This window comes from Cololabis saira, chromosome 16 (assembly GCF_033807715.1).
Source record: "Cololabis saira isolate AMF1-May2022 chromosome 16, fColSai1.1, whole genome shotgun sequence".
NCBI lineage: Eukaryota > Metazoa > Chordata > Actinopteri > Beloniformes > Belonidae > Cololabis > Cololabis saira.
In genome coordinates, this window is record NC_084602.1 from 13,260,177 (window position 1) to 13,285,007 (window position 24,831).

Here is a 24,831-nt window from a genome sequence, read left to right on the forward strand (position 1 = left end):
AGCAGGAGCAGGAGCAGGTTTCTATTTTCTGCATCAATGCAAAGGTCTCCTTCCCACCTAGCGTCCTCCGGTGATTCAGCAAAGACTTGGTACGTCCTCTCATCTGTCACGATGTTCATGGCGTTCTCCTTCTCATGGTTATCTACAATCTCCCTGCAGAATCACAAACAGGGGTGAAAAGTGTGAGGAACGTGCCCTTCATCATAAAATAATTATGTGGTGAAAATAGAACTGCTTACTTGGCCGCTCGGATGTCGATGGTCCCCTTCAGCTTCTCCTCACTGTCGTTGTCGTAGTACATGAGCTTGCTGTCTCTCAACACAAACCAGCGCATCTTCCAGTTCCTGAAGTTGAAAACCAAAACCACAATTAGAACAAAAAAAAAAACCTTGTTATATTATTGATGGAAATTTGACAGTGCAATCTAGCTTTATTTTCTCTCACATCCTACATTCAGTCTTCATTTTTCAGGCCTTGTACTGTAATTCAAAAGAAGTCACAACAGTGTCATCTTTCCAAAAGAGAGAAATTACAATGCTCCTTATAATAATAATAATAATAATAAAGATAATAACAACCTCAAGGTTTTACTCTCTTGAATGTATATGTCTAGTGTGGAAAAGTGTCATTAAAGCCACCAAACAGCATCTTGTATGAGACATTCTGCAGAAAGTTTAATGTTTGAAGTTCTGAAATGTTCCAACAGCACTCAGGACGACCTTCAACTCATCAGCCTTGAAAATGTTCTTCCAGCAGACACACATTTGAGGGGCTTTTTTGTAGTTAGCATGCAAGTGTCACTCAGTAATAACTACAACAACCTCCGTGAGAGAGTGGAGAGGCCTCCTCCTTTCTTGTAGAGCCAGCCAGACTTCAGGGACTCTTGTTTGGACCGGAACCACATGAAGGTCTCGTCCTTCAACACGCACCAACGCCTCCTCCATGGGATCATCAGACCAGCTGCAGGAGCACGGAGGGGGATGTTAGACGGGGGGAGGGGGGTTTCAAGTACTCCCAAATTTACACTTCAACTCCCAAAATGCACAAGGTCGGAGGAAGAGGACGGTGGTGTGTGGAAAATATTTATAGTTCAATTAAAATGACTCTATTACTTTAATTTGGCAGAAGTAGATTTGGGGATTCAAAATAAGAATAAGAAGATAGCTTCTAACTTTTGTTAACGTATATTTAAAAGAAAACTACTTTAGATATAGACCTTTTGATTTTTATTGATTTTATGCTTTGTTTTATTATAAAATCATGCAAATTATGTTCAGAGCAAAATCAAAAAGGCTCCCTGACTCAATACAGAGGTTCTTTTCAATTCAGGAGACTCCGTATAATCTTGGAGGTATCTGCAATTTCACTGTACAAAAAGCTAAAAAGGTATGAAAAGGAGATGTGTTTCCATTACTGGAGTTAAATTCTGGAATGATGCCAACATAAATTTAAAAACACGTCATTCTCTTTTGGTTTTTAAGAAAATGGTTTGTAAAGCTATTTTTGAAGCTTATAATTGCAATTGACTTTCTGTAAATGTATCTTTGCTTTTCTGTTGTTTCTTTGCATTTGGTTGTTTCTTTGCTTTTCTGTTGTTTCTTTGGTTTTCTGGAGGTTGGTAGCCACAAAAAGAAAGTTGGTAATATAGGATAGGCTTTTATAAGTAGTCTGCTTCTGCCTATGCCTTTTCAGTCATTGTTCAACACATTTTTAGTTTTGTATGAAATGTTAATGCTGTGCACAATGTTTTTTTTGGTGTTGTGTTTTGTGTTGTCATGACTGAATAAACTTCATTCATTCATTCATTCATTCATTCATTCAAAACTTCTCATTAAGTTCCTTTTAAGCTGAAAATAGTCAGAATGACAAAAAAAAGACTATTTTAACAGACATTTTACAGAACTATTTTTGAAAGAAATAAAATACAGCACATAGTGAATTTCAGAAGCCTCTAAGATTTTAGGCTACAGCTTGTTCTGCTTTATTTTATGCAGTTGTTTTGGTTTTGGAACCGCTACATTGTTGGTTTAATTTTTTCTGTGACTACTTTGAAATTAAGAGAACAGCTGATGTATTTAGATTGTTAAGAGGCTTATGCTTTCAGTGTTAGTCAGATTTGAACGCTGTATGGTATCAACACATCTGCCAACGTTTTTTTATGGTCTTTGGATCAGTTACAACACTCTTTGTGGAGAAGTGGAAATATTTATAGCTTTTACTCACTGGCAGTTTAACTGGAAGAGTTTCTTGGTGATTTCTGATCAATAATTGTGCCCAGTGAGGTAGTGGAGTGTTCTTCAAGCCTGATGCTCAGGACCCACTGAACTGCATGTTCTACTTGTTGCTCTAGTCCTGGTTCAAATTACTGGATCACCATCGGTTGTCCACCAAGGTCTACAGAAGACATTGTCATTGAGCCTTTCATTTGATCCTGGTGTTTTGGTGCAGAGCAACATCTGAAACACGCAGGACAGACGGTCCTGAAGACCAGGATTGAAGAACACTGAGCTGGTCTGTAGAACTGTACCTGTCATAAATTGCTAATATTTCACTAAAGATAACGTTGACGACTGTACGACTGTGTCAACATTCTCTTTAAAGCCTTTTTTACACAGGAGAGAAACCAAGAGGCAACATTTAACTGACTTCATCCCAAAGTATGGAAAAGTGCGGTTCCTCAACGTAACACTCGGCACTCGCTTAAAAAGTTTTGAACCCATGTTACTTTTCAGCAGAAATAAACATATTTGCAGCCTGGTACAAAAAAATGGGGAGACGGGTTGGTGTTCATAGCTAGATCCATGACTACTGTACAGGTAAATCAAGTAGAAAATATATAACCCAAAGCTGCAATTGTATTCCAATTTATTTTAAGTGACACTGCACTGCTGTCTATGCATTATGTCAACGGCTGGCTGTTATCAGTTTAGCTACTCAGCACTCTGCATTTACAATTAATTTGACATCTGAGCCGTCACTTAAGAGCTAACACAGCATAATCACTCTTACCTAAAAGTTAATATGGCTCTTTGTGCTGTTGTAGCGAGAGACAGACCTTGAGAGGGCCAGAGGAGAAGAACAGCCTCCTGCCTAGTGCGACTGACCACGGCTTACAGTCAGGAGCCCCGGGGCCAAGCCGGCCACCGCCTCGCCTGCCTGTTCCCGACAACTAACCCATACAGGTCTAGTAGTTTGGATGTATTTTCCGAAATAACATAATTCCATAAACCAGGGTTTTGGTGTTGGCATGTAAATGCACACCTTGGGATATTTAAGCCCTTACAGAGCAAGTAATAGGGCTTGTAGCACCCTATAATGTAATCATTTCCTGAAAATGTAATGACGCCTGAAAATGTAATAAGATTTGCACTTAACTCATTTGAAAATGTAATAACATCCAATAATGTAATAAAATACCCTGACTGATATTGTATTAACATTTTTACCAATAATGTAGTACATTATTACATTATTGGGAATTTATTACATTTTCAGGTGGGTCTTTTTTTTTTTTTTCCAAAACTGATAATGTAATACTTGACGCATTTTTGTGTTTTAAGTATCTAAGAATGTTATATACGCTGGATTTGAAACACCAGAATGACTATTGGCTTAAATTTCAGATTTTGAGTACCATGTTATAAATTCCCAATAATGTAATAAGGTATTACATTATTGGTCAAAATTTTATTACAATATCAGTCGGGATAATTTATTACATTATTGGGGAAGTTATTACATTATTGGGTTTTATTACATTTTCGATTGAGTTAAGTGCAACTTTTATTACATTTTCAGGCGTTATTACATTTTCAGGAAATTATTACATTATAGGGTGCTACAGGGCTTTAAGATTGGATGTGGCATGCAATGTGCTTGCTGCTAAAGTTGGGGAGAAGCAGAGTGGAGCGCACCAGTGCAAACGCGTCCATGTAGAGCACTAGTTGCTAGGCGACTGAAAATCTTTCCTAAAAGCATGGTAAGGTAATAGTAACTAGTATTTTGAGTTAGAGAGCTGTCACCCAAAAAAAATCTCTGGCTTCAGATGTATTGATCATGAGGACGAGGAGACGTTCTGGAGCAAAGAAGACAAGCACGTGTGAGTTGATGATATCTACAAAACATGAAACAAAGAGTTGTATAAGCCTGTTCAGGAGCTGCAGCCGCACACTGAATGTTATTTAGGTGAAGCTGAGGCTAAGTTGGGAGCAATGTCAGGCCTTGCTGGGGAGTGAATCACAAAGGAATCACACAGTTATGTATTCTTAGGAGCTGCTGTGCCAGATTACGACTTCAAAAGATCATTTTACTACGAAAGTACAAGAAATTCATTTTCTACTGATTTTTTAAATATACAGTTTACGCCCAAGTTGCTGGAGGTTTTGTTTTCCACACCCAAACATTCCTCTTTATGTCACAAAATGTCACATGATTAAAACGGCACAGCACAGGAAAGTGGGCCATCGCCAGCTTCCCATACACAGTCTTGTTCTTTGTCAGATTAGATGTAATTGGATCTGTTGAGGTGTCATCAAAGAGCTGTGAGCCCAAGTTGAAACATTTTCATGGTATGCAGATCCTTGCAATGAAGAACTTTCAGAGCAAAATGCAGCACTCACCACATTTTATCTGAAAGGCCTTTAACAGCTTGGGATGATTAGATATCACCCTTAATTACACTTGCTCGGGGGTCATGCTCTGGGTCTCTGAAAAGCACTTAAAAGACTATTTGTATTCTAATAGACGCTATGTAAATAAAATTGGATTGAATTGAATTAATTGGGGCAGCACGGTGGCTTAGTGGTTAGCACTGTTGCCTCACAGCAAGAAGGTCCCCGGTTCGACTCCCAGGCCCAGCAGGGGCCTTTCTGTGTGGAGTTTGCATGTTCTCCCCGTGCTTGCGTGGGTTTTCTCCGGGTACTCCGGCTTCCTCCCACAGTCCAAAAACATGCATGTTAGGTTAATTGATGATTATAAAATTGCCCGTAGGTGTGAGCGTGAGTGTGATTGTGAGCATGGTTTGTGTGTTTATATGTGGCCCTGTGATGGACTGGTGACCTGTCCAGGGTGTACCCCCTGCCTCTCACCTGAAATGAGCTGGGATAGGCTCCAGCAGACCCCCGTGACCCCGCAAGGGATAAAGCGGGTAAGATAATGGATGGATGGATGGATGAATTAATTGGGGTAATAAAGTCACTTAAACTCACTTGTGCATGAGTGTATACATCAGAGGACATGAAGTTGTACGTACAGTTGTGCAAACTTGGATTGGAAATAGGGCTGGGCGATATATCGAGATTTTAATATATATCGATATATTTTCAAACGCGATATGTTACGAGACAATATCGTTTATATCGATTATTAAAAAATATATATATACATATTTTTTTAATGATTTTGATATAGCCTATTTTGTGACAAATTGACTTGAATGTTTTATTTGAGGTTTGCACAAATGTTTTGTTATTTGCACAACTGTCAACCTCAGTGGAAAAGTCTGCCTGTTACTGTCTAAATTGTATTAATTGCACAGTGTATTTTAATTTAATTGTTATGCAGGAAAGGGATATTTGTTTTATTTTATTCAAGAAGCATTTTTATTCTATATATGCAGGCAGTTTATTTTTATTTCATTTGTTTTATACATTTTGATATTGTGCAGATCTCTGTTAATAAAGTTACCTGTGTGACATTTGGCACGAGGCTTTGTATTAAAACTGACTGTTTTTTTAAGGGTTTGCCTCAGAAAAAAATTAAGCTAACAGAGATGCTATGCTATAATGCTTTGGGGGAAACCCCAATTATGGCACAGAAAAAATATCGATATATATCGAGTATCGCCATTCAGCTAGAAAATATTGAGATATGACTTTTGGTCCATATCGCCCAGCCCTAATTGGAAAAGGGACAAAATTGCAGAAAGGGGCTAATGCAAAGTGAATACTGTATTTTGAGAACGTACGGTGACACATACACACCTTTCATGTAGAGGTATCCATGGAAATAGGGTGGCCCATTTCCATTGAGTAAAGTCACTCTGCCATTCGTCACCTCTTCATCTGTATCCATCATTCCATCATGTTCATCATCGCTGTCGGCGTACTGCATCACACAAGAACAGAACACCATCATCTGTGTGTAATATACAAGTAAAAAAAGGGGCCGAAGGGTACAAAGGATTTTATCGGGAGAGGTAAATGTTGAAGATGTCACTGTATAGCTGCTCATACATGTCTGCGTGCACGCGTGTGAGGATGCGTGTAAGTGTGTGTCCTCACAGAGTCAGAGCTGCCTCTGTAGGACTCCATGCTGGCGTTGGTGCACGTCGACTTCCTCGGATGCTCCTCGTCCGGCACGGTGGTGCTCCCGCGGTTGCTTCCGGACGCGGAGCCGTCGTCTCCGGCCGTGACGGAGCCCTCCTCCTCTTCCTGGTCGTAGTCCGACTCCGTATCGGCAGGCATGCTGTAGATCGGCTCCTCTCCGTCCACCAGGCTCTCCACCATGCTCACCTTCCTCTCGGGCTCTGTCTTGGCCCCCTCGTTCTTCTCCTCCTCTCCTGGGGGAGGTGGCGGGGCGGGTGGAGGTGCTGGAGGAACGGCAGCGCCGTCGCCAGGTGGAGGGGGAGGAGGAGGAATTTCACCTGTCGCTGCATCGGTGGTATGGGGCGGAGGAGGCGGCGGTGTGGGTTGCACGGTCCCCTCTGCGAAAGCCGGAGGTGGAGGGGGAAGCTGAGCAAATATCTCCTGATCCAGAGGAGCATCTGTCTCAGCAGGAGGCGGGAAGTCCGGAAGAGGGATGCACTCCTCCTCAGCGTGGAAGCCTTCGTCCACGTCCTCTTCTTTTGATCCACATGCAGCGTTGCTTTCCCGTTTTGGAGCTTTAGCCTCTGCAGGCGACTTCGGCGCAACTGCTGCCAGTGAAGGATCCACACCTCCAAAGTTCAGAAGGTCAATGAGCTCGGTGGCCTTGCGGGACGCCTCCTTCTTCATCCGCTTGATCTCAGCGTCCCGGCGCAGCTGCAGCTCCTGCTTGGAGGACTCACAGAGCTGCGACACCTCGTCCTCTCGTTTCTTCTGCAAACGCTCAATCTCTCTCTCCAGCTGCAGGATCTCTTCCATTTGACGAGTCTGACTTGTCTGATCCTAAAAGACAGGGGGATATCTTTACCACCATATGTTACCCTTAAATGTAATTTTACAATTTAATTACATCTAAATAAATATATAAAGAAACAAACAAACTGCCAGAAACCTGCTGATGGATTCAAAGTTCCCTGCAAAGTTTTTGTTTTTGTTACAACATCCACCACTTGCCTCCGAGTCTTCGTCGTCCTCTTCTCCTTCATTCCCTTCTACTTGCTCCGCTCCACCTGTCTTTGGCTTCTCTTCCTCTTTTTTCTTCCTTTGCTCCTCCTCTTTCTTCTTCTCCTCTTTGAGTTTCCGGACACGGGCACGTGCCACCTGACCTCGTCTGTGTTTCTGCAACACCAGTGCTGCCTTGCGCTGCTTCATGAACCGCCTGCGCAAAATATGCTTTCGGAAGTGTTTCTGCAGGGTGGTGACGCTGGCACGTACCCGCTTGAAATGTTTCCTGTGGGTGAAATGGCAAAGCACACTGAATCAGAACCAGAAAAAAAAGACCCAATGCAGGTGTCCCAGGGTTACAAATTGTGACATCACTCTTCTATCAGGGTGGGTCTTACTTTGCAGAGAAAGTGAGTAGGTGAGCCCGGATTATCATAGCCGCTTGACGTTGTACTTCATCCCTGTCCTTCTCTAAAAGGTGCTCCAAAGACTCTTTCATGAACACCTACAAAAGAAAAATGAGCTGTTAAAACCAATTTAGTAAAATAAACATTTTGTGCAGCATTCAACAGTTTTGATATATGTATGGAGATTTTGGAGTCTGAAAGGAATTTCTCAGTCTTACCTTGGTCTTTCCGAGTTGCCATTCTTTCTTTGTCTTATCATATTTAGTCAAAAGATCTGTGCATCTTTTCTTATCATCTCCTGCTGTTACTTTGTCTTTTGCAATGATTTTATACCTAAACATTAACAGAAGTAAGTGTGTGAAAAGTCAGATCTGCAATACTATACTATATCATCATACCATATCATATCATGCAATACCATACAATACCATCCCATAATCATCCCATCCCATACCATCCCATCCCATATCATATCATACCATACCTTTGGTCCAACGCCTTAAATGATAAAAACAGCACTTAACAACAGCCCTAATTTGGGCATCCAAATTAAAACCCAGATTGGTAATGGTTGGTTTAATATGTTAGGCGTCCCAAATCAACATAGGTGGAGACACAGGGGCCACTTGGTTGAAACAGTGACTGCGTTTACATGCAGTCAATAACCCTTTTAAAACCTGAATATTGGCAATAACCCGAATTTGCACGGCCATGTAAACACCAATAACCACTTTGAATATGAATTTGCTCATATTCCGGTTTTTAAAAACCTGAATATGACCCCTGGGTTACTCCTTTTAAAACCCGAATATTCGGTCATGTAAACACCAAACGGAATATCCCCATCAAACGGAACAGGAATTTGTTTTCTGCGCATGCTCTGTTCACAAGGAATCCTGGTCTTTTGAGTCCAGGAAGTTCTTATAAACACGGGGAAACGCAAGACCAGGCCACACTTTTGGAGTGAGGAAGAGACTAATCACTTCATAAATGTAATGAAGGATATGAACATTTTGGCATTTGTAGACGGTAGAAAGTACCGGGATAGCAGATTTACAAGAAGGTGAGCGAAAAGTTGCACGAAGCAGCATTTGTTTTGAATTTGGATACAGGAAGCGGAAGCGGAAATGACGCTAATTGCGTCATGACGTTCTCCGCGCGTCGCTGGTTTGATCCAGATATCCCGAATGATTAATTACCATGTATACAAGGATAACCTTGTTTGCTCACGCATGGAAACGGAATATTCCCAATGTTTCAGTAACCGGAATATTGGTAATAACCCGAATTTTGACTGCATGTAAACGTAGTCATAGTCCCTCTGTTCTCTTTCCATTCGAATTTTAAAAGACCAGGGCCGACCAAGCTTTAACATCCTCCAAACAATCCAAGAGTGCTTTAATTGAGAAGCTGTTCTTCTGCATTCAGGGCAAGTAAACCTAACAATCATCAGTATAGCAGTGGAATGCAATTCCATGCCTTCTAAAGACAGAACCCCGAGGCAACAAGTACAGAGAAAAAAAAACAATGGTACTAGAAGTGAGCCCTGTGGCACCCCACATGATGGAGGGGTGCAGGTAGATTCTGAGCCTAAAATGTTTGACACAGAAGGACCTATCAGCCAGATATGATCTAAACCAGGTCGTATAGTTCGTATAGTTAAGTGTAGATTTAGAGACACTTGCCGTGAGAAGAAATCTTTGAATGTTCTACGAACTGGGAATCCGGCACGGCGGATCTTCACGGTCTCCAACATCCCAGAATATCTCAGCTGGTTCAGGACGATCTCTGGGTCAAAGATTTGTGGATTCTACAAGTAAAAAATGACAGATTTACAAGTGAGAGATACTATATAGTCATTCTCCGAGAAAGACAGAGATTGCGCAACAGCTTAGAGTGATTAAGGATAGAGATGGAAACAGATGAATGAAGAAAATGAAAGGAAGAGAAAGGTGCAAGGTGCATCATCTGTAGACCAAGAACCACTAAGAATCAGCAAAGGGAAGTAAAACAATGCGTGAAGCATTGAGGAAAAGTAAACTAATGCAACAACAAGAGATATATCCAGGTGTGTAGCAATGACAGAACTGTAAAGTTGGTGAACCAAAGAGCGATTATCTGGGACAGAGGAATGAAAACTTGATTAAGAAAAATCGTTATGATTTGTGAGCAGCAGTATGGTTTCATGCCAAAAAAAGAACTAAAGAGCACTAGCGATGTACTTGCTTTGAGAAGGCTGATGGAGAAGTAGAGGGAAGGTCAGGAGTTGCACAATGTCTTTGTAGTTATAGACATGTGCATGACAGTGCCGAGGGAAGGTTGAAGTGCCAGAAAAGTATGTTAGAGGGGTACAGGACTTTGATTTCAATTAATTTCTGTTTGGGGATTAATAAAGTATTTCTGAAAAATCTGTGAGGCGTGCAGCAGGAATAACAGATGGGTTGCAGGTGGAAATGGATCTGCATAATGGATTGGTCCCGGTTTTATAAATCCTTTTTTTTTCTTCCGGTTTAATGAATCCAATATGAGAGTTGGGAGCAGGTGGAGAAAAACCTTGGTGACTGTGGAAATGAGGTGCAGAACAAATTGAAAGTATGGTGGAGAAGAGCGTCTAGTGTTATCTGTGATAGAAAAGTTTGGTGGTGTGGTATTGACCAAATAACAGGAAGCAGAGCTGGAGGCGGCAGAGATGAAGAGGTTAAGATTTTCTCTGGGAGTGAAAAGTATGGATAGGATTAAAAAAAAAAATGAGGCACAGCAGAGCACATCCTGGAAATATAATCCGAGAAACTAAACGGAGATGATTTGGGCACATGAAGAGCAGGGGAAGTGAATAATCTGGTAGAAGGATGCTGAAGATGAAGCTGCCAGTGAATAGGACATGGTAGAAGGAGGATTTCTGGATATGACAAAAGAGGATATGCTGGTGTTTGGTGAGACAGGGTAGGCTGGAAACGAACGATCTGCTACGGTAACCTCTAAGGAAAAAGCAGAGAAAGGAAAAGCTCTGAGAGAGGCATTATATTAATGAAAAGATGGGAGCAAACTTACCTTTTCCATGTTGGGCTTAATGCAGCGAATGAAAAAGGGGTTGGATGCACTGAGAGTGGCCATGAGAGAATGAAGGGAGTCCTAGGAAGATAAAGAAGAAAAAAGTATATTTTCTTACATATTAAAAGACACAATTTCCATGGTCATACCATAACAATAACTCACTATTACACTTCCTGTTACCCACTGTGAATTAGATCACTTACTCTGAACTGGGAGCTCACTGTGGGTTTGCGTCTAGCTGTTCCCATCTTCTCCTCGTTGTTCCTGCTGCCAACTTTCTCAAACAAGTCATAAATGAAATCCAGTCTGTGGGGCGACAAAGACACAAGAGGCGCAATACCGCCCAAGGTGAGACACGAGGATCCTCCAGGTGTGTAAACTGCTGAGGATGATCTAAAATGATCTCTTAAAGCCAACTGCTTATTCGATAACCTTTTCTGTGATGTAACTCATTATCTTACAAGCTAATTGATCAAATTTAGGTGGATTTTTACTTTTTTTTTTAATTTTCATTTGTCCTGTTCAAAGCCCATGAAAAAACATGATCAGTAACAGTTTTTTCTGTATTTCAAGCAATTTAACATTTTCAATTTTTACATTTTTTTGGACTGTGGTTTTCATCAGGCACTCAAAATTATGCGCTGTCTTGATTAATTAAAGGGGACACACTGTATAATGAAAAAAAAAACACTTTCTCTGTGCTTGATAATATTTTCTTGATTGTTTTAAATTGCTACAAAACTAAAATTTCCAACATAATACAACCCTGTCATTTTGTTTGAGCTGCTTACAGTAGGTCTGAAGGACACTATGACATCACAGATCAGATCCCAATTACCTGAATTTAATCTTATATATGTTAATGCAGGTCTCACAATAAACCATTCATTGCTATTCATTCACTCCCTTAATTGGCTTCCTGTTCTTTAAATAATTGATTTTAAACTTTTGATGTTCGGTTTTAAAGCTCTAAATGGTCTTGCACGCTCGTATTTATCCAAGCTTTTAACTGTCTGTAATCCCAGTAGAGCGCTGAAGTCAACCACTCAACTTTTGCTAGAAATCCTGAGGTCAAAATATAAACACTGGGGTGGCCGAGCCTTTTTCATTGCCCGGTTATTTAGGTTGGCCTTTAACAAATAGTAGTGTGATGACACTTTTATCTAATTAGATTTGGTTGTATTTTATTGTTTTATTGTTATTGATTGTTCTTATTTATCCTCCTTTTTATTACTTGCTGTAAAGCACTTTGGCGCACCGAAAGACTGTTGAAAAGTGCTATATAAATAAAGTACATTACATTCATTGTGTATCTGACTAAAGTACCTGCTGTCCTTGAGCATGTTCAGGATATCGTCTCTGAAAGTGTCTCTGTTCTTCTCCAGGATTCCCTTGACGTCGTACAGAACCTGTTCAAGGCAGATGTAGGTTTCCCAGATTTAAAACAGTAATTGAAACAGTTTGCTGACATAAACGTCAAATATGTGCCCATAACTCACCTCTCCAGCATAATGTTTGATACCAAACTGGTGATCAGCAAGTCTGGGCTTAACATAGTAAGGGTTTGTCTGGAGGGGGGTTGTAAAACAATAAGTGGGTAAAATGGGACACGGAACCAGAGCATTTTGTGATTTTTGCATACGTTGCATAGAAATAATGTTTAAGTAACTCACAGAGTGTCTGCTGTGTAACTTCTCCAGCAGCGTGAAGTCTGTTCCTTTGGGGAATCTGCTCTCTTCGTTCACTAGTGCCAACAAGCCCAGTTTCTGAGCGTAAAACAAAACGTGATGGTATTGCATCGGCATTAATCAAACAGCACTAATCTGTAATACGAGTTTCCAGAAAGCATTTGTGGCAGACGTCCAGCCTGGTTTTGTTTGTCAGCAATATCCCATACCTTCTCTATGAGGTCAAGACACTCTGCGTTGTCCATCCAGTCTATGGCATCCCACTGAACACCTTCTCTGTGAAGGAAGACCCAAATGGTGAGGCAGCGATAAAAAGAGATGAATTTTTAATGCACTGTGCTCACTAGTCAAAGGATCACCTGTTGTACTCCAGTTGCTCCAGGGAGAAGATATGCTTGTTAAAATACTCCTGCAGCTTCTCATTAGCGTAATTGATGTTAAACTGCTCAAACCGATTCACCTGCAGGCACAGAAACACGTACGGTGTTTAATGAACACATCATATTTAGTTTGGTGGGTACGAGTTCAAATCCACTATGAACACTTTTACTTTGTTTAAAAAAATCACAACGTTCTTTCCAGAGCTCAAACATTAGGTTTATGCCGCCCCAACAACAACATATGGTGCATTACATTGTGTAATTCTGTATGTTACAAAAAAAATGACTCAAAATGCAGAAGCAGAATGTGAAACTCTAAATAACACCTCCTAACATCCTTACTGCCTCCTCAGGATTTTAGAGGGACGATAGCAGCCAGGTGCTGCTATTTAAATGAATGATTAAGTGATCATAACCAAATGTGGCCATATTGCTAATATGGATTTAAAGGGGACCTATTATGAAAAACAAGTTTTTTCTTGTTTTAACATATATAAAGTGGTCTCCCCTCAGCCTGCCAACACAGAAAAGATGAAATGCCACGAAATTCTGCAGGGTCTACTCTGTATGATTAAATGTTGACACTTCAGAGGAGAAAGCCAATTAAACCAGATGAAGATCACCTGCAAGATATGCATGATGAGACTATTTAAACCTCACCTGGTGATTGTACTTTCACTTCATCTCAACAATGGAAGGCATTTGGTTTCTGGTGGTTTGTGTGGCGGCTGAGGTTGTTGCCAAAGGTTTGTAGAGTTAAGGTTACTTTTGAATTTCCAAAGAAGTTTTGTTCTTTACTGTTGAACTTAAACTTAAATTTCCACAGGATTGAGCATGTCAATAGATGCCCCAAATCAAAGATCTGATCTGCTCCACAGAAGACAGACTGGTATGAAAATTGTTTATGTTGTGCTGTCATATCTATCCTAAAGCTAAACTCATCTCTTTGTCTTAGACTTGTCTTCAAATGATAATGATCCAAGAACTCTGGGACTTGTCCAGTCAATGGATTCCATGTTGCTCAAACGTCTTAAAGAAGGTGAGCAGGTTCAGTGAGAAACAACTCTCGTTGGCATCACAACAGCATATATTGTCAGGTGTACTCAACCAAGGTAAAAGGTACAACTAAACTTGACCGTGTCTTTCAGTTCAACTGGAAACCAACGAAGTGGAAGAAATGGCTACCCTTGTGTCAGATGTGGCTGACGTCGCCACGAACCAGACTGGCGTTGTCTCTGACGTCGCCACGAACCAGACCTCTGTGGTCTCTGACGTCGCCACGAACCAGACTTCCGTGGTCTCTGACGTCGCCACGAACCAGACTTCCGTGGTCTCTGACGTCGCCACGAACCAGACTTCCGTTGTCTCTGACGTCGCCACGAACCAGACTTCCGTTGTCTCTGACGTCGCCACGAACCAGACTTCCGTTGTCTCTGACGTCGCCACGAACCAGACTTCCGTTGTCTCTGACGTCGCCACGAACCAGACTTCCGTTGTCTCTGACGTCGCCACGAACCAGACTTCCGTTGTCTCTGACGTCGCCACGAACCAGACTTCCGTTGTCTCTGACGTCGCCACGAACCAGACTTCCGTTGTCTCTGACGTCGCCACGAACCAGACTTCCGTTGTCTCTGACGTCGCCACGAACCAGACTTCCGTTGTCTCTGACGTCGCCACGAACCAGACTTCCGTTGTCTCTGACGTCGCCACGAACCAGACTTCCGTTGTCTCTGACGTCGCCACGAACCAGACTTCCGTTGTCTCTGACGTCGCCACGAACCAGACTTCCGTTGTCTCTGACGTCGCCACGAACCAGACTTCCGTTGTCTCTGACGTCGCCACGAACCAGACTTCCGTTGTCTCTGACGTCGCCACGAACCAGACTTCCGTTGTCTCTGACGTCGCCACGAACCAGACTTCCGTTGTCTCTGACGTCGCCACGAACCAGACTTCCGTTGTCTCTGACGTCGCCACGAACCAGACTTCCGTTGTCTCTGACGTCGCCACGAACCAGACTTCCGTTGTCTCTGACGTCGCCACGAACCAGACTTCCGTTGTCTCTGACGTCGCCACGAACCATCAATAAAGATTGTTTTGCTCATACATTATTTGCCCTCTTCCTTTGTTTGAGTCTTGACTTCTGGAAGCTTGGACAGACGTAACCTTGAAGGCTGACTGGGTGTTTGAGGAAATTGAGGCCCGTTAAATTAAGCTCTTGGTGTCTGGAGCAGGTTGTGACTTTTCAGTTTCACATTCTCTGCTACATCCTGTTCTGCCTATTTGATCCTTTACTGATAAATTGCTCCATTTTCATAGTCCAGGGGCCTGTACTACGAAGCAAGTGCAACATACCCAGGATATCTTTTCCTTATCCAGATTCACTAACCCGGACAGTTGCAATCACGCTAAGCGGTCACACGACGGTGGTTATCAACTCGGTATGTCAACCCAGGTTTCTCCAATCTGGATATGAGCGCGTGCACATAAAAGGGGCGGTGTTTTCAGCGCATGACCAATCGCAAGCATGGAGAAGTCCGCTGTCAGAGCCGCTTATTTCAGTAGCGAAGAGCAAACAATAATTTTACGGAAATATGAGTATAGGCATATAATACAGGCAAAAAGCAACACAGTTGCAGCTGCAAAATGCAGGAAAGACAGCTGGCAAAAGATCGCTGACTGTATAAATGCGTAAGTTCATAGGGATATAAACATCACTGCCCCATCATTGGGGCATAAGTAGATCTGACTATAATTACAGTTGTCTATTCTGTTAAATGCATGTGTTGCTTAGATGTATTCGTATGGCGTGTATGACAATTGTAGCCTCATTCCTTCAGCTGCAACCCCAGCGGAGTGAAACGCACATGGGAGCAAATAAAAAATAAATATAAAAACATAATTCAAAGCGGTAAGTAGGCTCACTTTCATATCTTAGAAGTACAACAAGTACAAGGCTTTAGTGTTTCAATCACTCTCTGTTTTAGGATGATATCAGTATACAAAAGCACAATGAAATAGCATTGACATTACTTGCAGCAAACAGAAAAAAAAATGACAAGAAGATCGGAGGGATCCTCTCACGATCCGCGCACCGAGCTCCACTGGATTCTCTTCGAAAGGGCATGCCATTTTCCAAGAGAGCTGATTGGTCAGTGGGCGGTGCTTTTATACCCGGCGATCTGTATCTCGAACATAACCTGCTCCGGAGCAGGTTAGCTGTTCAGCATAAGTTACCATGGCGATGTACCCCGGTAAGAAGTGAACCACCGTCGTAGTCCTGAAAACCCAGGGTTAAACCTGAAGTTACCTCGCTAACCCCAAATCCCGCTTCGTAGTACAGGCCCCAGCTGTCTGTGAAGTTGGTGTTTTGGGGGGGGGGGGGTTAATGTTACAACTGGGGAAGACAAGTTGGTCAACAGGAATAATTGCAACATACAATGGATCCTGAAACTGCTTGTATAGAAACTTGAATCCTTAAGTAACCTCTCGCCTGAAATGGTGCCAATTTGTTTATCGTGGCTCTGTGGGGGGGCTTTATTTGATCCAGCAGACTATTGCAGTGGCCCAACAAACTTGAGCATGGATTGGACCAGGTTTGACATCTGTTCGACCATAATCTCAGATCAGCCACATCGAAAACGTCGAGTGAGTCACTTCCTGTTGCCACGAGGAGGCACTGAGTATGACTAAATATCATCACGTGGACCTGTTCAGAGCTCCACTCTGATCATACACAGGACATGTGAGGCCTCTGGGACAATGCAGGGCAGAATAAGAACAATTCACTTTTTCGATGGGGAAAAAGTCAAATTTTGCTGCAACATCACGGGTGACACTGAACCAAAAAATAAAGCTCTGGGGGGTCTCTGGGAGAATTTCGTTCAGAATTGAGGTCTGCAAATCACAAAAATCGTCCCCAATTCAAAATGGTGGTTTTCCTGTACATTTAAGATTATGGGTCCTTGAGACTTTTCCATGCTGTTGGTAGTTTCATTTACATGAAACTACCAATTTTCATGCATGTAGGCAAAACTATGAGGGGCTCGAGTTTTAAAATTTTCAAGGTAGCGCTATTGAGCCATTTCTTCATGCCCTTTTGTGGCACTGATATTAAACATTTTCACCAGACGTGATGGGTGTACAAAATTTGTTTTGGAGTATGGCAAAGTTCAGAAAAAAGCCATTAAAATTGGGGGAAAATAATTAAAGCTGCAAGCAGCGATGAACGGGCCCTCGCACCCTTGTGCATGTTCAGGCGTGCTGCAGTGGAAGCTTGTATGACTCGCATGGAGATTATTTAGGCCTGGACATTTAGCGGATGACACCACCCACGAGTCTTTATGTCAGACTATTCAAAAGATATTGCAGAAAATAGGAACTATCACATATCGACCAATCAGAAGAAGGGGCGGGGCTAATCTGCACCAATTAAAGGGGACCTATTAGGAAAAACACGTTTTTTCTTGTTTTAACATATATAAAGTGGTATCCCCTCACCCTGCCAACACAGAAAAAATGAAATGCCACGAAATTCTGCAGGGTCTGTACAACCCGCCCGGCTGAATCTTCCATTCTCATGTGACTTCTACAAGCCGTTCAGAATCCGCGCCTATGGTGACGTCACCATAGTCTCCTCTTAGCCGTCTTCAGCTTGTTCAGAATGCTGCTGCACGCTTTTTAACTAATACTCAACGTCGCAAACACATCACCCCGGTTTTATTTGCTCTTCACTGGCTTCCTGTTTCTTTTAGAATTGATTTTAAAATGTTAATCTTTGTTTTTAAAGCCCTCAATGGGCTTGCCCCTCTTTATTTATGTGAAAATGTGCATGTTCAGAACTCCACTAGAGACCTACGGTCCTCAAATCAGCTCCTGCTGGAAGTCCCTAGAACAAGGACTAAACTCTGGGGTGATCGAGCCTTCTCGGTAGCTGGACCCAGACTCTGGAATAAGCTGCCCCCAGAAATGCGCACCATCACTGACTTTAGGGTTTTTAAATCCAGACTGAAAACCTGGTTATTTAGACTGGCTTTTAATACACAGTATTGATGTGAAATATTCTTCATTTAATTTTAATGGTTTCATTATGTCGTTTTTAAATTGTTTTGTTTTAATGTGGATTTTAATGGAAAGCACTTTGGTCACCCTGTGTGTTGTAAAGGGCTTTATAAATAAACATTGATTGATTGATTGATTGATTGATTGATATTGGATCAGATCAACTTATCCCTGAAATCAGGATGTATACCACATGTTTTTAAAATTGCAGTAATTTAACGTTTCCTCAAAAAACCCTCTCTTAATCCAGGCATTTTAGCCAATTATAGACAAATTTCCAACTTTCCAATTGTATCTACTGTGTTTTGCGGTCCATTAGGCGTGCCGGGTTATAGGGCGCAATATCAGTGAACGGGTCTATTTTCATACAAAAGGCATCTCGCCTCTACTCTACGTACTCTAGTGTGTTAGAGCCAGTATTTATGGCTACAGCTACACAACAAGACTAGAGCAGCTCATCTTAAACATAGCTTCGTCATAGATATGCTGCTATAGACCTACGCTGCAGGGAGACACCAACATTATTCACTCAGCGGTGCCCCTCACCCTTCTATTCAGTGCACAAAATCATCTCCCTGTTTTGACATAAAATCTAAATGTATTTACCAGACTGGCAATACTGGAATACTTACAACAGGAAAGTCTGAATATAATTAGGTGTTGACACTTCAGAGGAGAAAGCCAATTAAACCAGATGAAGATCACCTGTCACATATGCATGATGAGACTTTTTAAACCTCACCTGGTGATTGTACTTTCACTTCATCTCAACAATGGAAGGCGTTTGGTTTCTGGTGGTTTGTGTGGCGGCTGAGGTTGTTGCCAAAGGTTTGTGGAGTTAAGGTTACTTTTGAATTTCCAAAGAAGTTTTGTTCTTTACTGTTGAATAGAAAGTATCTTTATGGAAACTTAAATTTCCACAGGATTGAGCATGTCAATAGAAGCCCTAAATCAAAGATCTGATCTGCTCCACAGAAGACAGACTGGTATGAAAATTGTTTATGATGTTGTGCTGTCATATCTATCCTAAAGCTAAACTCATCTCTTTTGTCTTAGACTTGTCTTCAAATGATAATGATCCAAGAACTCTGGGACTTGTCCAGTCAATGGATTCCATGTTGCTCAAACGTCTTAAAGAAGGTGAGCAGGTTCGGTGAGAAACAACTCTCGTTGGCATCACAACAGCATATATTGTCAGTTGTACTCAACCAAGGTATAAGGTACAACTAAACTTGACTGTGTCTTTCAGTTCAACTGGAAACCAACGAAGTGGAAGAAATGGCTACCCTTGTGTCAGATGTGGCTGACGTCGCCACGAACCAGACCGCTGTGGTCTCCGACGTCGCCACGAACCAGACCGCTGTGGTCTCCGACGTCGCCACGAACCAGACCGCTGTGGTCTCCGACGTCGCCACGAACCACACCTCTGTGGTCTCCGACGTCGCCACGAACCACACCTCTGTGGTCTCCGACGTCGCCACGAACCAGAGCTCTGTGGTCTCCGACGTCGCCACGAACCAGAGCTCTGTGGTCTCCGACGTCGCCACGAACCAGAGCTCTGTGGTCTCCGACGTCGCCACGAACCAGAGCTCTGTGGTCTCCGACGTCGCCACGAACCAGAGCTCTGTGGTCTCCGACGTCGCCACGAACCAGAGCTCTGTGGTCTCCGACGTCGCCACGAACCAGACCTCTGTGGTCTCCGACGTCGCCACGAACCAGAGCTCTGTGGTCTCCGACGTCGCCACGAACCAGACCTCTGTGGTCTCCGACGTCGCCACGAACCAGACCTCTGTGGTCTCCGACGTCGCCACGAACCAGACCTCTGTGGTCTCCGACGTCGCCACGAACCAGACCTCTGTGGTCTCCGACGTCGCCACGAACCAGACCTCTGTGGTCTCCGACGTCGCCACGAACCAGACCTCTGTGGTCTCCGACGTCGCCACGAACCAGACCTCTGTGGTCTCCGACGTCGCCACGAACCAGACCTCTGTGGTCTCCGACGTCGCCACGAACCAGACTTCAGTGGTCTCCGACGTCGCCACGAACCAGACTTCAGTGGTCTCCGACGTCGCCACGAACCAGACCTCTGTGGTCTCCGACGTCGCCACGAACCAGACCTCTGTGGTCTCCGACGTCGCCACGAACCAGACCTCTGTGGTCTCCGACGTCGCCACGAACCAGACCTCTGTGGTCTCCGACGTCGCCACGAACCAGACCTCTGTGGTCTCCGACGTCGCCACGAACCAGACCTCTGTGGTCTCCGACGTCGCCACGAACCAGACCTCTGTGGTCTCCGACGTCGCCACGAACCAGACCTCTGTGGTCTCCGACGTCGCCACGAACCAGACCTCTGTGGTCTCCGACGTCGCCACGAACCAGACCTCTGTGGTCTCCGACGTCGCCACGAACCAGACCTCTGTGGTCTCCGACGTCGCCACGAACCAGACCTCTGTGGTCTCCGACGTCGCCACGAACCAGACCTCTGTGGTCTCCGACGTCGCCACGAACCAGACCTCTGTGGTCTCCGACGTCGCCACGAACCAGACCTCTGTGGTCTCCGACGTCGCCACGAACCAGACCTCTGTGGTCTCCGACGTCGCCACGAACCAGACCTCTGTGGTCTCCGACGTCGCCACGAACCAGACCTCTGTGGTCTCCGACGTCGCCACGAACCAGACCTCAGTGGTCTCCGACGTCGCCACGAACCAGACTTCAGTGGTCTCCGACGTCGCCACGAACCAGACTTCAGTGGTCTCCGACGTCGCCACGAACCAGACTTCAGTGGTCTCCGACGTCGCCACGAACCAGACTTCAGTGGTCTCCGACGTCGCCACGAACCAGACTTCAGTGGTCTCCGACGTCGCCACGAACCAGACTTCAGTGGTCTCCGACGTCGCCACGAACCAGACTTCAGTGGTCTCCGACGTCGCCACGAACCAGACTTCAGTGGTCTCCGACGTCGCCACGAACCAGACTTCAGTGGTCTCCGACGTCGCCACGAACCAGACTTCAGTGGTCTCCGACGTCGCCACGAACCAGACTTCAGTGGTCTCCGACGTCGCCACGAACCAGACCTCAGTGGTCTCCGACGTCGCCACGAACCAGACCTCAGTGGTCTCCGACGTCGCCACGAACCAGACCTCAGTGGTCTCCGACGTCGCCACGAACCAGACCTCAGTGGTCTCCGACGTCGCCACGAACCAGACCTCAGTGGTCTCCGACGTCGCCACGAACCAGACCTCAGTGGTCTCCGACGTCGCCACGAACCAGACCTCAGTGGTCTCCGACGTCGCCACGAACCAGACCTCAGTGGTCTCCGACGTCGCCACGAACCAGACCTCAGTGGTCTCCGACGTCGCCACGAACCAGACCTCAGTGGTCTCCGACGTCGCCACGAACCAGACCTCAGTGGTCTCCGACGTCGCCACGAACCAGACCTCAGTGGTCTCCGACGTCGCCACGAACCAGACCTCAGTGGTCTCCGACGTCGCCACGAACCAGACCTCAGTGGTCTCCGACGTCGCCACGAACCAGACCTCAGTGGTCTCCGACGTCGCCACGAACCAGACCTCAGTGGTCTCCGACGTCGCCACGAACCAGACCTCAGTGGTCTCCGACGTCGCCACGAACCAGACCTCAGTGGTCTCCGACGTCGCCACGAACCAGACCTCAGTGGTCTCCGACGTCGCCACGAACCAGACCTCAGTGGTCTCCGACGTCGCCACGAACCAGACCTCAGTGGTCTCCGACGTCGCCACGAACCAGACCTCAGTGGTCTCCGACGTCGCCACGAACCAGACCTCAGTGGTCTCCGACGTCGCCACGAACCAGACCTCAGTGGTCTCCGACGTCGCCACGAACCAGACCTCAGTGGTCTCCGACGTCGCCACGAACCAGACCTCAGTGGTCTCCGACGTCGCCACGAACCAGACCTCAGTGGTCTCCGACGTCGCCACGAACCAGACCTCAGTGGTCTCCGACGTCGCCACGAACCAGACCTCAGTGGTCTCCGACGTCGCCACGAACCAGACCTCAGTGGTCTCCGACGTCGCCACGAACCAGACCTCAGTGGTCTCCGACGTCGCCACGAACCAGACCTCAGTGGTCTCCGACGTCGCCACGAACCAGACCTCAGTGGTCTCCGACGTCGCCACGAACCAGACCTCAGTGGTCTCCGACGTCGCCACGAACCAGACCTCAGTGGTCTCCGACGTCGCCACGAACCAGACCTCAGTGGTCTCCGACGTCGCCACGAACCAGACCTCAGTGGTCTCCGACGTCGCCACGAACCAGACCTCAGTGGTCTCCGACGTCGCCACGAACCAGACCTCAGTGGTCTCCGACGTCGCCACGAACCAGACCTCAGTGGTCTCCGACGTCGCCACGAACCAGACCTCAGTGGTCTCCGACGTCGCCACGAACCAGACCTCAGTGGTCTCCGACGTCGCCACGAACCAGACCTCCGTGGTCTCCGACGTCGCCACGAACCAGACCTCCGTGGTCTCCGACGTCGCCACGAACCAGACTTCCGTGGTCTCCGACGTCGCCACGAACCAGACTTCCGTGGTCTCCGACGTCGCCACGAACCAGACTTCAGTGGTCTCCGACGTCGCCACGAACCAGACTTCAGTGGTCTCCGACGTCGCCACGAACCAGACTTCAGTGGTCTCCGACGTCGCCACGAACCAGACCTCAGTGGTCTCCGACGTCGCCACGAACCAGACCTCAGTGGTCTCCGACGTCGCCACGAACCAGACCTCCGTGGTCTCCGACGTCGCCACGAACCAGACCTCCGTGGTCTCCGACGTCGCCACGAACCAGACTTCCGTGGTCTCCGACGTCGCCACGAACCAGACTTCCGTGGTCTCCGACGTCGCCACGAACCAGACTTCAGTGGTCTCCGACGTCGCCACGAACCAGACTTCAGTGGTCTCCGACGTCGCCACGAACCAGACTTCAGTGGTCTCCGACGTCGCCACGAACCAGACTTCAGTGGTCTCCGACGTCGCCACGAACCATCAATAAAGATTGTTTTGCTCATACATTATTTGCCCTCTTCCTTTGTTTGAGTCTTGACTTCTGGAAGCTTGGACAGACGTAACCTTGAAGGCTGACTGGGTGTTTGAGGAAATTGAGGCCCGTTAAATTTTTTTTTCACAATTGTTTGAACACATTTATTGGGACATCAGACACAATGTGCACAACCTGAAACTCATGTTTCAGGTGGCTAAACCAATCCTGCTGAACTCCAAGCACATTTACTGCTCTAGACTCAAATTCCCATTCCATACCACACATTTCTCACAACACTACACACAATTCCCAATATCCTGCACACTCTTCCTGAATTCCCTCTCTTGCTGTTCACACAGTCAATCATGTTTCTAAACTCCACAGGCTGTTGTGCAATATGCAATCAGCAATTTGCCATAAAAGGGTCACAGGTGAGCTCCTGGTTTGTTTGGAGAACAATGCCTGAATTCATATTCATTGAAGCGGGGTTCAACCTTGTAAAAAGAGAGTGCCGAGGGAGGCATATCATCGGCCAGCGTGCCATCACAGAGGCCCCTGGCCAGCGTGGAGGAAACATAACTGAGTGCTGCCATCAATCACCACGGCGTCCTCCATCACCATGCCACCCTTGGCCCCTACAACACTGCACTTCTAGCATTCCTGGACCAGCTCTACAATATCATTGTCCAGATGGAGGACACAGAGGTGGTCAGGTTCGTTGTTATCTGGGACAATGTCAGTTTCCACCGGGCTGCTCTGGTCCGTGAGTGGTTCAGGGTCCGTCCAGAAGTTGATGTCCTATATCTCCCTCCATACTCTCCCTTCCTCAACCCAATTGAGTTTTTCTCTGCCTGGAGATGGAAGGTATACGAGAGAAATCCTCAGACACTGATCCCACTGCTGCAGGCCATGGAGGACGCATGTGACTATGTCACTGCTGAGGCCTGTCAAGGCTTCATGCGGCGTTGTAGGAGATTCTTCCCCCGCTGCTTGGCCAGGGAGAACATCGCCTGCGACATGGATGAGGTCCTGTGGCCAGCCAGGAATGAAAGGCAGGATGCCTCTTGGTGTCTGGAGCAGGTTGTGACTGTTCAGTTTCACATTTTCTGCTACATCCTGTTCTGCCTATTTGATCCTTTACTGATAAATTGATTTTCATAGTCCAGCTGTCTGAGAAGTTGGTGTTTGGGGGGTGGTTCAATGTTACAACTGGGGAAGACAAGTTGGTCAACAAGAAATGGCATAAATTGCGCCAAAATTACACGATTAATTCAAAATGGCCGACTTCCTGTTCGGTTTCGGCCATGGCGCCAAAAGACTTTTCTTTAAGTTGTGACATGATACAGGTGTGTTCCGATTTTCGTGCATGTACGTCAAACCGTATTGTGGGGCTTAATGAAGACTTTATGAACTTCTTTAGCAGTAAAATCCATCAAGAAATCAACCAGGCCCAGCCGGCAGCAGCTGTGGGTATTAGCTTCTGCGACTTACTTATGTTCTGCCCTGACTCTAGACTGCTTTGTTCCCGTAGACCAGGGGTTCCCAACCTTTTTTGTGCCAAGGACCAGCAGAAGTAAACAAAAAGCTCAGGGACCGGTTGACAATTTATGTCAATTTTAATAAACATTTCAGAAAAAAACAATGCATTTTAAAATGCAGGCTATCATCAGCGATGTTAGCTGATGTGGCCTTTAAAACTTGTTTCTGCAAATCTAACTCACGTTTTTTCCTTTCGAAAAAATCCACTGGTTTGTCTTTGAGAGAAGGATGTTTTGTATTTAAGTGTCTTTGGAGCTTGGATGGCTTCATTGCTTCGTTGGCGAGCGTTTCTCCACATAAAATACATAGTGTGTTTGGCGTCTCCAAATTGCCCGTTGCAACAAATCCGTATTTTATATACATAATGTCGTACTTGCGATTAAAG

At 45.3% G+C, this 24,831-nt stretch overlaps 1 protein-coding gene across 1 annotated transcript in view; it reads right to left on the bottom strand.

The window, feature by feature from the left end:
* myo10l1 (myosin X, like 1) overlaps positions 1–24,831 on the bottom strand; it is a 94,704-nt gene that overhangs the window by 10,764 nt on the left and 59,109 nt on the right. Inside the window, exons 13-28 of the mRNA XM_061743200.1 lie at positions 12,816–12,916; positions 12,666–12,732; positions 12,442–12,534; positions 12,268–12,336; positions 12,095–12,177; positions 10,972–11,074; positions 10,766–10,846; positions 9,400–9,524; positions 7,933–8,047; positions 7,706–7,812; positions 7,317–7,593; positions 6,282–7,145; positions 5,982–6,105; positions 822–960; positions 240–344; positions 58–153 (exon numbers count right to left, since the gene is read on the bottom strand). Coding sequence (XP_061599184.1) covers positions 58–153; positions 240–344; positions 822–960; positions 5,982–6,105; positions 6,282–7,145; positions 7,317–7,593; positions 7,706–7,812; positions 7,933–8,047; positions 9,400–9,524; positions 10,766–10,846; positions 10,972–11,074; positions 12,095–12,177; positions 12,268–12,336; positions 12,442–12,534; positions 12,666–12,732; positions 12,816–12,916 — 2,549 coding nt within the window. The remainder of the gene's footprint in view (positions 1–57; positions 154–239; positions 345–821; positions 961–5,981; positions 6,106–6,281; positions 7,146–7,316; positions 7,594–7,705; positions 7,813–7,932; positions 8,048–9,399; positions 9,525–10,765; positions 10,847–10,971; positions 11,075–12,094; positions 12,178–12,267; positions 12,337–12,441; positions 12,535–12,665; positions 12,733–12,815; positions 12,917–24,831) is intronic.